The sequence below is a fragment of the Neovison vison genome, chromosome 3 (assembly GCF_020171115.1).
Source record: "Neovison vison isolate M4711 chromosome 3, ASM_NN_V1, whole genome shotgun sequence".
NCBI classification, from domain to species: domain Eukaryota; kingdom Metazoa; phylum Chordata; class Mammalia; order Carnivora; family Mustelidae; genus Neogale; species Neogale vison.
In genome coordinates this window covers 95,355,876-95,368,956 of record NC_058093.1, presented here as the reverse complement: position 1 = coordinate 95,368,956, position 13,081 = coordinate 95,355,876, and the positions used below count along the sequence as shown (strand labels likewise).

The following is a 13,081-nucleotide window of genomic DNA, read 5'->3' as shown; positions in this document are numbered from 1 at the left end:
TTAATCTAAGCAAGAGATATTTTCAGCAGTCTTAATTTATACTCCCATTTTAGTAAAGGCACACTGACTGTATTCTTGGTAGCAGAGAAAGCCTGAAACTATACACACAGTTTTATCCAATGTACCACCTCAGGCAAACACTTACTTGAGAAACTGGCTCTTAGCTGTACTTGGGTCACCAACAATGCAAACATTTATGTCCCCTCGAAGAGAGGTTCCTTCCCCTGTTGTTTTTGGAACACCACCAAAGAGCATCAGCAAGACACCCCGTTTTACTTCATCATTGCCTAAAAAGGGTTTCAATATGAGGTTAAATAATTTCACAAGAACCTACAAGGCATGTTTACCAATCAAGAGCTGAGAGAGCTGATGTGAAGTCTAAGACTGAATAAAAATATCTGGTGTCTAATCTTGGTTCTTGCTTTGTGAATTTAAAGCCACCTAACCACTGTCCCAATGTTCTCACCTATACCACAGATGTCACAAATGCTGATGCTCACCATTGTGGGAGCCTTTTCTTCTTTTTAAGTCCTACTTCCTCACAAAGCCTTTTATGATGTAGTACCTCTCAAATAACTCCATAAATAAACTATGTCCACCACAGCACACTGCACTTGCTAGTTCTTTCTAACAGCAGATCTTGCTGTTGTTATCAAGAGTTTGAGGAAACAGCCCATGTTTTACGTCTTTTGCATCACCAACAGTGAATAGTGTTGAATATAAAAACATGACAAATGAACTGCTATGGATTAGATAAGATGCTGACTGTAATTTATGGCTGCTTCTACAAGCTGTTTATGAATCCAATATAAGAAAGAAATGTACAGTAAAAAAAAACTGGATCTTTAAAAATGTGCTGTTGAAAAACCATTTTTTCTATGCTAATTATTATGGCTTTTTGTGAATTCTATTAACTAAGCACTGGGCACATTTATAAAAACCACCCCTTAAAAGCAGGAAAAAAAAATCCATTCCACAAACAAAACTTCTCTGACTTATGATCTTTGAAACAAGTGTGTTGGGAGGCATCATGGTTTTTAAATAGTATACTTCTTTCATGTTTTTCACTTGAAAATAGAGCTTGAGTTTCCTCTTCTTAGGAGTGGCTGGACTTCATAACTTGCTTCTAAAAAACACAGCACACTGATGAAATGAGGGTGTGTAAATTCTGACTAGGTCCTAAGCATTTTATTTCCTCCCTGCTTTGCTCTCCTGGATGCATGATCTAGAGGAAGCCAGCTGCTCTGTTGTGAGAACACTAAAACAGCCCTATGGAAGAGATTTATGTGGCAAGGAACTGAGCTTCCAACTAACAACTAACACTAACAGGTTAAGTCCTTCAGCCTCGTAAAACGTTCAGATGACTGCGCCTCCAGCTGATGTCTTAGATGCATCCTCACAGAAGACTGAGTAAGAAACCCCTCAGCCAGAACCACTCAACTAAGCTTCTCTCAAATTTTGACCCAGACTGTATGAGACTCTATTTGTTGTTTGAAGCCACTAAGTTTTGGGGGTAATTTGTTATATACCAATAGATTAATTTCTGGGGGAGCTGGAAGTAGAGGCAGATCAAAATCTGGACACCTACTCAATTAAGAGAGGACACTCTAAAATCCAAAGGATTATTAACATAAAGGATTTCAGTTCAATTTCATTGGCCAAATATCTAAATAGAAAAAGTTACATTTAAATAGTTAAATATACTGGGGCGCCTGGGTGGCTCAGTGGGTTAAGCCTCTGCCTTCAGCTCAGGTCATGACCCTAGAGTCCTGGGATCGAGCCCCACATCGGGCTCTCTGCTCAGCAGGGGGCCCGCTCCCCTCCTCTCTCTCTGCCTGCCTCTCTGCCTATTTGTGATTTCTGTCTGTCAAATAAATAAAATCTTTAAAAAGATAATAATAATAAATAAATAAATAGTTAAATATACCTAAGACAAACACCCATAACCCTATGAGTTCCTGCCGTAACTCCAATTCAGTATGAAAGATGGAAAAATTTGGTCATATCCTTCAACACACAAAGGAGATTAAGTGATGGTGAGTAACTAGCAGCCAAGAGCCAAGGAAACATAAAGGAAGATACCCGTGAAGGTACAGACACAGTACATATAACCAAAAAAATCACTAAATCTTCCTGGGGAAAAAAAAAATCAGCATATTAATCTAACATATTAAAATATACTGAAGTACAGTTCTACCCTAAAGCCAGAAAAAGAAGCCTAAGGGAACTTTTCTCTTTTTAAAAAATCATGGTAAAATATACATAAAATTTACTATGATTTTTAAGTGTACAATTTAGCAGAATTAAATACACTATGTTTTATAACCACCACCCTTATCCATCTCCAGAACTTTTCATTATCTTCAAGAGAAACTTTATCCATGAAACCCTAACTCCCCATTTCCCTCAGGTAACCTTTTCCCCCACAGGCAACCTCTTTCTACTTTGCATCCTTATGAACTTGCCTATTCTTGGTACATTTTAAGTGGAATCATGTAATATCTGTCCTTTCGTAAATGACTTTAATACCCCTTGTAAGTCCACTAAAAAATCTTTTCATCTGATTTATGTGCTGTAAGAAGTCACTTATTGCTGTTTTAAAAAAAATTTAAGTTCTAGTATAGTTAATATAATATTCCTTGCTGTTTCTTAATCATCATTTTGATTTCAAGTTTATGTCACAAATGGAAGGAACTCTTACCATGTATGGTAGGGAACAGGCTGGTACAGAGATTGTGGTACAGATTTTTATCCTGACTCATTTCAAACACTTTCTCCCACTCCTTCACAGTCATTTGGTTCTTAATGCTCTCAGCGGTCTGTTCCTCATCTCGGAGCTCTTTCCCTCCAAACTGAGGGGTGGAGAAGAAAGGAAAACATACTTGCATGGGAACAGTCAAAGTAAAGTGAAACATAAAGAGCTTCACTACAAACAAAAAAATAGCCTGGGAGGTTATTCAGAGTCTGTTGATTACAAAGGTTTAAAAAAAAAAAATCCCCAAACTAGTAAGGCCTAAGTTAATCAAGATACTGAAGAGTTTGTCACTTGTCCAGTGAACTGAAAACGAAAAAGCTAACACGGTTTTAAACTGCTATCTAAATGAATCTGAATGTTCAAGAGATGAGCCATAATAAAATGTTAATCACCGATATGAACATAAAGTAACACAGTATTATATTCACCCTTCTTCTTCCAATACTGGACTAATTTCCAAACCTTTTCTCACTGCTTTACCACTGAGGACACAGAATCAAGTTCTATACAACTACAATACCAGGAATCCATCACTCACAGAAAGTCACTTTACTTTTCAGATCACTAAATTTTTCTATTTATACTTTCTCCAGAAGCTTGATAAGCAACCGTGATAATCAAAAAACAATAAAATTATACCATGAATATAATCTCTTATCAATGTTCTTAAGGCATTGAGCTCTTAAACATGAAAACAAACAGGTTTTTCCTCAAGGTCAGAAAGACATGGAAAGATCTGGTTTTAAAACTAAAGAATCAGGGGTACCTGGGTTGCTCAATTGGTTAAGCAACTGCCTTCAGCTCAGGTCATGATCTCAGGATCCTGGGATTGAGCAGGTGCTCAGTGGGAGTCCACTTCCCCTCTCCTACTGCTCCCCCATGCTTATGCTCATTCACACTCGCACACGCACTTTCTCTCTCATGTGTGCTCTCTCTCTTGCAAATAAATAAAATCTTAAAAAAAAAAAACCACAACAACACAAAAACTAAAGAATCACCCCTCAAGCCAACCAATAACACTGACTAGATAAAACTCAGTAGTTTCAGAAGCCTATATTGTGGCAGCCTCAAGGGAGGTCTTTCTCAACCTTTGCTATTCTATTAAGACTCACCCTTGGGTTGGTGGGTGCAACACAGCAGGCAAGAAAGACCAGCCTGTATGAGAGATCCCTAACACCAAGAGCCCGCAGTCCTCGAATGCCTTCTGTCTCATATCCATCAACACCACTTACACGGGAATTAGTTTCTGCACGTGCTCCTGAAAGAACAAACACCGAGTTTGTTTCACAGCTCAAATATCAAAGGTGCTGAAATCAAAATTCCTTAAAGAAACAAAACCTATAAATCCAAAGATTTCATTTAGGCATTGAAATTTTTCAGAATAGTACTTTTTGAGGCAAAATCAGTTTGTCTCTATTCTTATCATACTTCCTTGCTCATCCTGATGGGTAGCCAAAAATAAGACAAGATTCAAGAAGCTGAATGTTCTGTAGTTTTAGGGAATGAGAATTTGTTAGATTTGAGCCGGAGATTACTGACCCGGTGTGCTAAGCTTAGAGACATCAGGCACAACAATGAGAGTCCCTGTAAAGTCACACTTGTCACCAGCTTGAGCTGACTCCACAGCTTCAGCTCTCAAGATCACTTCTAAACTTCGGGGGATACTCCCTCGAGGAAGCTCTGCTTGAGTCTCTTGAATACGAACCTATAACAATGGCCAAGAAGAGATTATTTTTCAAATATCATATAATCTAAATTAATGCCACAAATATCAACATATTCCATACTCTTAATGATATGCAGACTTCTGACATTAGCCAAAATTCATCTTAAAAATTCTCTATCCTAATACTCCTTCCAGTTTGGTAAGAGATAACACCTGTTTAAAAACTTCACCTTTGGAGGCACCTGGGTGGCTCAGTCGGTTAAGCATCATCTGCTTTCAGCTCAGGATCCCAGGACCCTGGGAACAAGTCCCACATTGGGCTCCCTGCTCAGCAGGGAGTCTGCTTCTCCCTCTCCCTCTGTGTGCACGCTCGTGCTCTCTCTCAAATAAATAAATATATCTTTAAAAACAAAAACAGGGGCGCCTGGGTGGCTCAGTGGGTTAAAGGCTCTGCCTTCGGCTCAGGTCACGATCCCAGGGTCCTGGGATCGAGCCCCACATCGGGCTCTCTGCTCAGCATGGAGCCCTTGCTTCCCCATCTCTCTCTTTCTGCCTGCCTCTCTGCCTACTTGTGATCTCTGTCAAATAAATAAAATCTTAACAACAACAACAACAAAAAAACAAAAAACAACAACAACAAAAAAACCATAAACAAAAAAAACTTAACCTTTAGGAGTGCCTGGGTGGTTCAGTTGGTTAAGTGTCCGACTCTTGATTTGAGCTCAGGTCCTGAGCTCAGGGTCACAAGATTGAGCCCCGCATTGGGCTCTGCACTCAGCACTGCTCAGCATGGAGCCTGTTTGTTTTTCACCCTCTGTTCCTCCCCTCACTTTCACCCTCTCTCAAATAAGTAAATAAAATCTTTTTTTGGGTTTTTTAAAAAAAGGTTTTGTTTATTTATTTGACAGAGAGCAAGAGAGGGAATACAAGCAGGGGAGTGGGAGAGGGAGAAGCAGGCTTCCCGCAGAGCAGGGAGCCCATGTGGGGCTCAATCCCAGGACCCTGGGATCATGATCTGAGCCGAAGGCAGACCCTTAATGACTGAGCCACCCAGGTGCCCTGTAAATAGAATCTTTAAAACAACCAAAAAAAATCCTTCACCTTCAGTAGATTTATCATGATGAGCATGATGATATGCAGAACTGTTGGATCACTATATTGCACACCTGAAACTAATTAAATACTATGTTAACTACACAGGAATTAAAATAATAAAAAATAAAAACTTCACTTTTACTCTCATTAAAAAATGTTTCCTGCAGGGCATCTGGGTGACTCAGTTGTTAGGCCTCTGCCTTCGGCTCAGGTCATGATCCCAGGGTCCTGGGATCAAGCACTGCCTTGATTTCCCTATTTGGTAGGAGGCCTGTTTCTCCCCCTCCCCCTGCTTGTGTTCCCTCTCTCGCTGTCTCTCTGTCAAATAATTAAATAAAAATCTAAGATTTAAAAAAAAGGTTTTCTGGGACGCTTGGGTGGCTCAGTTAAACATATGCCTTTAGCTCAGGTCATGATCCCAGCGTCCTGGGATCAAGTCCCACAGTGGGCTCCTTGCTCAGCAAGGAGCCTGCTTTTCCTTCTGCCTTCCATTCCCTTTGCTTGTGCTGTCTCAAGTAAAAATGAAATCTTAAAACAAAACAAAAAACGTTTTCCTCCTTGCTCAAACTGACTATGTAAATTTCTGCTCTGTTCAATTTTCCTCCAAATTTTGGGGGGAAACTTCATGAAAAATTTCACATACTTTATACATGCCACCTCAACACTACTGTTGGTATTACTTAGACACATATATCTTTCTATTGTATTTGAAAGATGTTATGGGGCGCCTGGATGGCTCAGTGGGTTAAGCCCTCTGCCTTCGGCTCAGGTCATGATCTCAGGGTCCTGGGATCGAGCCCCGCATCGGGCTCTCTGCTCAACAGGGAGCTTGCTTCCTCCTCTCTCTCTGCCTGCCTCTGTGCCTACCTATGAGCTCTCTCTCTCTCTGTCAAATAAATAAAAAATTTAAAAAAATTTTTTTTAAAAAAGAAAGGTGTTATAACAATCAAGATACTTTGCCCCTAACTACTTTAGCACTCATCCCCTAGGAATAAGACCATCTCTTCTGTAACCATGACATTACCACACCAAGACAATTAATATTTAATTCCATAAGGTCTGTTATTATCTAGTCCATCCTTAAATTTCCTCAATTGTGAATAATGTCCTTTATTACAACTGTTTTTTTCCAAACCAAGACCCAATACAGATTTACACTTGTATTTGGTTGTTATATCATGTTCTTTTTCAAATATTAAATACCTCTTATCCAGAGTTGTTGGTAGGGTATATGCTTTATATAAACTAAATCCCAGATTGATATTAAAACAGTAAGTAAGGACTAAAAACTGAAGCTAATATTAATTATTTTAGTCTGGTACTCATTCCCCCATGTTTAAATGCTTGAGGTGCTGCAACTTTTCTTTCCCTATGTCCATCACAGTTATGGAATCCTATGGGGACCTGAGAGGCCCTCCACCCACAACCTTCATCCTTTTGCTACTATCCAACTCTTGCCCATGTAACTACAACTGCCTAAGTATTAGTCTCTTGTTAATACTACACACCAATGTCCTATTAATCTTCCTTTAAAAAAGAAAAGTTTGTATCTCCTGAAAATATATTCCCCTTGTTTATCAAAATAGGTCCAAATATCCCAACCCGAGATTTTAAGGCCCTGATAACCTCCATGCCTCACACCAAATCATCCCTCAGATGATCTCCAATTTGGCTCCTCTACTTCAATCATGATAATCTTCACAGCTATCAAGAAACATGTCCATTTCTGCCTGTCCTTTTATTCATGCACTCCTCCCTAACCATCAACATGAGGTCTTAAACCAACAAGTTTCTACTTTTTCAAAGTTTTATTAACATTAGTTCTCATTCTTCTTCTTCATCATCATCATCACGTTTACTATTTATTATCATGTTTACTATTTATTCTCTGACAAATACATTTTGTCACAGTCTGAAGGTGCTTCCAATCCAACTTATTAAAGGTTGAAACACATTTATATACTGGTAATTAGAATTTGCAACAAGAGTTTTGGGTTTAAAAAAAAAAGAGTTTTGGGCTTAAATCTGTAGTCACATATAATGATCCTTCACTTACATAAAAACCAAGACTAACATCACCTAAATAAGCTTATGATAACTGCAAGTTCCTAGAGATGAATTATTACCATAAACTGAATCTGAACTACACAGAAGTTAATAAATACCTTTTGAAAATCGACAAATCTTGATTTATTTGTATCCAACAAGAATCTTCTTCTGTTGGCACAAACTGGATTTCGGCAGATGTTTGGCTGTGTGTATTTGAACTGCTGTTCTACATCCTTGATCACTGTCTGACAGTCCAAGCACAGGAATGTTCCACTCACAAGCTCTGGGTGAACGGGATGAGTCCGTACCACCTGCCCACTGATGCGAGTGAGCAAACCAATTCTGGATGAGGTGAGTTCTCGAATTCTGTTTAAAGATAGATAATAAATATTCATTTCCAACCCAAGAAATGTTTCCATTTTAATGAGAGGGTATTCAAAGATAAATTTATGTTAAAACAAACAAAAACAACAAAAAACAAGAAGGAATTATTTGGACTCTTCTCCAAAAATGATTTAGTCAATGTGCCCAACCCTAAATTAGAAAGTATATGCATTCACAGTAAAAAACATTAATATGAAAACTAAATAAAGATGCCAAAGAAACGAAATTGCAATTATAAAACAGATGATCCCATTTTATTTTATATGCAAATGTTCTCTGCTTACCTACAATTTCTAAACAATCATGTGTTAGTTTCACAGTAAAGTTATCATAGGAAAGAAATGGTATACTGAGAAATTCAGAAACACTTCCTTTATATCACAAACTCATTTTACATTAAATAACTTATTAATTTCAAATAATTTCATTAGTGTAAGTTTTCAAAATATCACTTCAATTTCTCCCAGCAAATTTATTCTTTAAATAATAATTGCTAATGAGAAAAAATGTTTTAAAGTTATGCCATTTAAGCTGACAAAAATTTCCAGAGATTCATGTATTTCTGTAACTGTTCAGTTTTCCTATTTTCTCACTTGATTGATTTTTCCCCAGATGTCCCCTGAAAGGTGTCCTGAAATATGATATTCCCCAGAAATGTCTTTATTTAACTTACTTCCCATTCCATCTCTCTAGAAAAATGTATTTCTCCAAAACCAAACTTTCTAGATAACTAAGCCTAACTCTTTACACATGTAAGACAAAACCTGTGGGAACCTGTGCCGCTTAGTCGATTAAGTGTCTGCCTTTGGCTCAGGTTATAATCCTGGGGTCCTGGGATTGAGCCATGCTGGGTCCCTGCTCAGCTGGGAGTTGGCTTCTTCCTATCCCTCTGCCCCACCTCCCTGTTCATGCTCTCGGCTCACTCAATTGCTCTCTCTCAAGTAAATAAATAAAATATATATATATTTTTTAATAAATAAAATATTAAAAAACAAACAAACAAACAAGCAAAAGCACCCAACAACTAAACCTCCTGAGTTTTTTAATCATTAAGTGATGCCGATACTGTTTGGTGAATTCCTGTTCTTCCAGAGAAGAGTTTCTTACTTGTGTCTTGTAGGTAGGTCTTGGAATGCAACATAAAAATCCTTGGCAAGAGGAATCTCTTTTCGGTCTTTGACGAAGTTTTTCAAGGCCCGACATAAGTAAGGGTAAACTCTGAAAAGCAAACAAATGAACAAAAAACACATGTCATCTTCAAGAGGGATACCGAGGCCCAGGCCCCCTTTACCTTCCATGTTTACAAACAGCTGAGACTAAGCAATTTCATCTAGCTACAACCAAGCCTTAAAATTTAACTATGCAGAACACTTCTATTGTCTAGTCTAGGTTTATGAGCCTCTTCCAATCCTCTCCTATCCCACCACAAATAGATCTAAGACAAGAAACACAGAAGATAAAATGTTATACCCAAATATCCACTATCTTTAAATTAACATTTAGCACCGACACTGTAGGTCACCCCAAGATGAATCTACCTGAACAATCTAGGTGGCTTACAATCCAGAAAGACAGTCTCTCATTTGATGCAAGGCCTGGTACATTTTTCTAGGTATAATTCTTGATGGATAAGAAATGGATGAAGGGAGAAATCTGTGTACTGACATGAGAGGAAACTGGCAGAAAAATACCACTTGACTGATTAGACTTAAGTGTCTTGATATACATTCCCAGTAGCTGTTGCAGCTTGGTTTGCAGTGGGATCTGAATGTCTTCTGAACAACGAGCTACAGTTAGGAGACACAACTGCTACATGCCTGTGCATGAGGTATGAGTACAGGTGTTTCTACAACCAGCCTGGATTTTCTAGCTCCCTCTCACTTGTCAATACAACTTTTCCTGCTGTGCATGCTCACAAAACTCGGCTGCTTATCCCTGCAACCATTCCTGATGATCAGATATAACTAGAAACACTGAAGTTATCCATCTCCCAGCCCACCAAGTAAAGAAGTAGGGCTGTCTCTCATTACTTCTGGGTCTTCATTTTTCTTTCACAACTGTCCACAATGTTTATTTTAACCTGGTTTTATTTATACAGATTGTCACATTTATTTAATCCAAATGCTGACAAAGTTTTGTTTGAAGAGAAGGTTCTTATTCTATACAGCAATTAAAAATAAAATGAAAGCCTAAATTATTGTCTAGTTTCTGTCCAAAAGAAATACCATTCAGCTATTAAAATGTTTTCAAGGGACTTTATATGATATGGAAAATTATGTTATACTATTAAGTGAAAGGGCAGGAGACTATATCTACAGTATGATCTCAATTGTTACATATACCAAAAATAAAACAAAATGTGCCAGAAGATCCTTGGGAAACTCCCGATTTGCAGATCTGCTAATGATGGTTATCTATGGATAATGAGAATATATATGTAATCCCACTATCTGTAAATATGTATGTATTCCTTCTATTTAACTCTACTTTCTAAACTTCCTACAACATACACATTACTTTTATAATCAGAAAAAAATTAAGCTTTAAGAACAATGTCATTACTTTAAAAAGACACCCCGGATCAAGAATAGGATCCACACACTTTCTCAAACACCTATTCCTGGGGGCAAGAAAAAGAATCAAATGAACACAGTAATAGCACTGAATGTCTGATAGAAAGTAAGTGGTCCTCTGAAAACTTGGGAAAACTACATAGAAAGCATAGGTTTTCAACATTTGCATGTGAAAAATATTCAGCTCCACAAAGGCCTAAATTAGTTCAGCTAAAATGACCACTGGCTGTATCAAAGCACCTCTGTTGACAGCTGGCTTCTGCCTCACAAATGAACACTTGCAGTCCCAGAAGAGCTGGATTCACAGGCTCCATGCCTATTTAGAGTAAAGAAGATTAATACCCCATACCTATAGAACTCTTCTTGAATGGTGGTAGAAAGTTGTTGGTTAAATTGCTCCAGGTCCACAAAACTCACAACCAATGTGTTCCTCTCAGGACGAATGAGCTCTTCTGCTAACTGCAAGTACTTAATTTCTCCATCACTGTTCTGGAACCTGCAGGTACATGCAAGTCAGATTAAATTTAAGAATTAGGAGGTTAAGGTGGTGGGCATTATAGAGGGCACAGCTTGCATGGAGCACTGGGTGTGGTGAAAAAATAATGAATACTGTTTTTCTGAAAATAAATAAATTGGAAAAAAAAAAACCAAAATACAAAAAAAAAAAAAAGGAATTAGGAGGTTAAAAAAAAAGGAATTAGGAGGTAAAAAGAACAATCTAAATGTCTGATAATCCAGTGTATTGGTTAAAATTCATCAGCTTTAGGGTCAGACAGTTTCACCTTACAAATTGTGAAACTTGGGGCAAGTTACTTATACCCCTTTTTTGAGAAAAAAAAAAAAAAAGAAAAGAAATTAGGACATTGCTTTATCTCATAAGATTATTGTGAATTTTAAACAAGGATGCCTGTAAAATGCTTTGCCCAGAACACAGAAAAACTAGGCCTTCAGATTTTAATCTGCATTTCCTAATTTAATATTTTCTAATAAAATATGCTATTTTTTTTATTATTGTCACATATAATTAAGATTGGAAAATATTAAACCAAGAAATGCAAGTTGAAATCCAAAGATTCTGTTTCTATAAGGAAAACTACAGACTAGCTGTTAATTTAAAAACATGAATAAAAATACAGAGATGAGGTGCTTCACTGCCCAAGTTCTCAGGAAAACAGAAACATCTATACATGCAACATAAAGGATTATCACAAACATTTTTGCTTTTTGTTCTTTTAACATAAAATGCAGATTCATTTTGAGGCAAAAGTCAATTCCTTCTTCAAATATAGCATGTTCTGTTAGATACATACTAGACATCCACCTGCAAAGCATTCTGCCAGATACTTTAAGCTAAAAATGACAGTGTTGTTCCTGCCCTAGAATTGACACTCACAGGAGACACTCCTATTAAAGAAGAGAGAACAAGACAACCTAAATGTCCACAACAAATGAGTAAAGAAAATGTATACACACATAAAAGAAAATTGCTCAGCCTTTAAAAGTCTGCTATATGTGTCAACAAAAATGAGCTCTGAGGACATCACACTAAATGAAATAAGCCAATCACAGAAAGACAAATACTGTATGATTTACTCATATGAGGTATCTAAAATAGTCAAATCAATAGAGTCAAGTGGAATGAGGGTGGCAGGCTGGCTAGCTGAGTTGGTAGAGCATGTGACTCATGATTTCAGGGTTAGAGTTCAAGCCCCAGGTTGGGTGCTGAGCTTACATTAAGTAGATAGCAGAATGGTGGTTGCCAGAGGCGGGAAATGGGGAGGTACTAATCAACAGGCGTAAGGTTTCAGCCAAGTGAGACTGAATAGTTAAGCTTTAAGAGATTTATTGTGTAACACTGTACTTACAGTCAATGGTAATATATTAAAATTTGTTAAGAGGGTAGATCTCATGTTAATTGTTCCTTCCACAATAAAATCAGGGAAAAAATGGAGGTATAAGAACTGTGCTGTGGGACTATAAACTAATTCTGCCCAACAAGAACATCTAGAAAGACTTCCAAGCATTTATTTTTTTTTTAATTTTTAAAAAAGAATTTATTTATTTATTTGACAGATCACAAGTAGGCAGAGAGCCCGATATGGGGCTTGATTCCAGGACTGTGAGATCATGACCTGAGCGGAAGGCAGAGGCCCCAACCCTCTGAGCCACCCAGGCGCCCCAAGACTTCAAGAATTTAAAAGGTGACATTGGAATTCAGCCCTGAAAGACCTTGAGAATTTGAAAGAAAACAAACATTAACTGAGGACCTTTGCAATATGGTGTGGTGGTCAGGTGGGGTTAAGAAAGGGATTTACGGGGCGCCTGGGTGGCTCAGTGGGTTAAGCCGCTGCCTTCGGCTCAGGTAATGATCTCAGGGTCCTGGGATCAAGCCTTGCATCGGGCTCTCTGCTCAGCAGGGAGCCTGCTTCCTCCTCTCTCTCTGCCTGCCTCTGCCTGCTTGTGATCTCTGTCTGTCAAATAAATAAATAAAATCTTTAAAAAAAAAAAAAGGGGGATTTACATGCAAGATGAAGTGACTGACAGGTAGATGTAAGTTAC

The 13,081-nt window shown here is 37.9% G+C and overlaps 1 protein-coding gene across 2 annotated transcripts in view; it reads right to left on the bottom strand.

The window, feature by feature from the left end:
* MCM6 (minichromosome maintenance complex component 6) overlaps positions 1-13,081 on the bottom strand; it is a 35,293-nt gene that overhangs the window by 20,616 nt on the left and 1,596 nt on the right. For both annotated transcript variants that reach the window (XM_044242565.1, XM_044242564.1), the window contains exons 2-8: positions 10,872-11,018; positions 9,057-9,167; positions 7,682-7,931; positions 4,295-4,460; positions 3,868-4,013; positions 2,702-2,852; positions 146-287 (exon numbers count right to left, since the gene is read on the bottom strand). In XM_044242565.1, the coding sequence (XP_044098500.1) occupies positions 146-287; positions 2,702-2,852; positions 3,868-4,013; positions 4,295-4,460; positions 7,682-7,931; positions 9,057-9,167; positions 10,872-11,018 (1,113 nt within the window). The remainder of the gene's footprint in view (positions 1-145; positions 288-2,701; positions 2,853-3,867; positions 4,014-4,294; positions 4,461-7,681; positions 7,932-9,056; positions 9,168-10,871; positions 11,019-13,081) is intronic.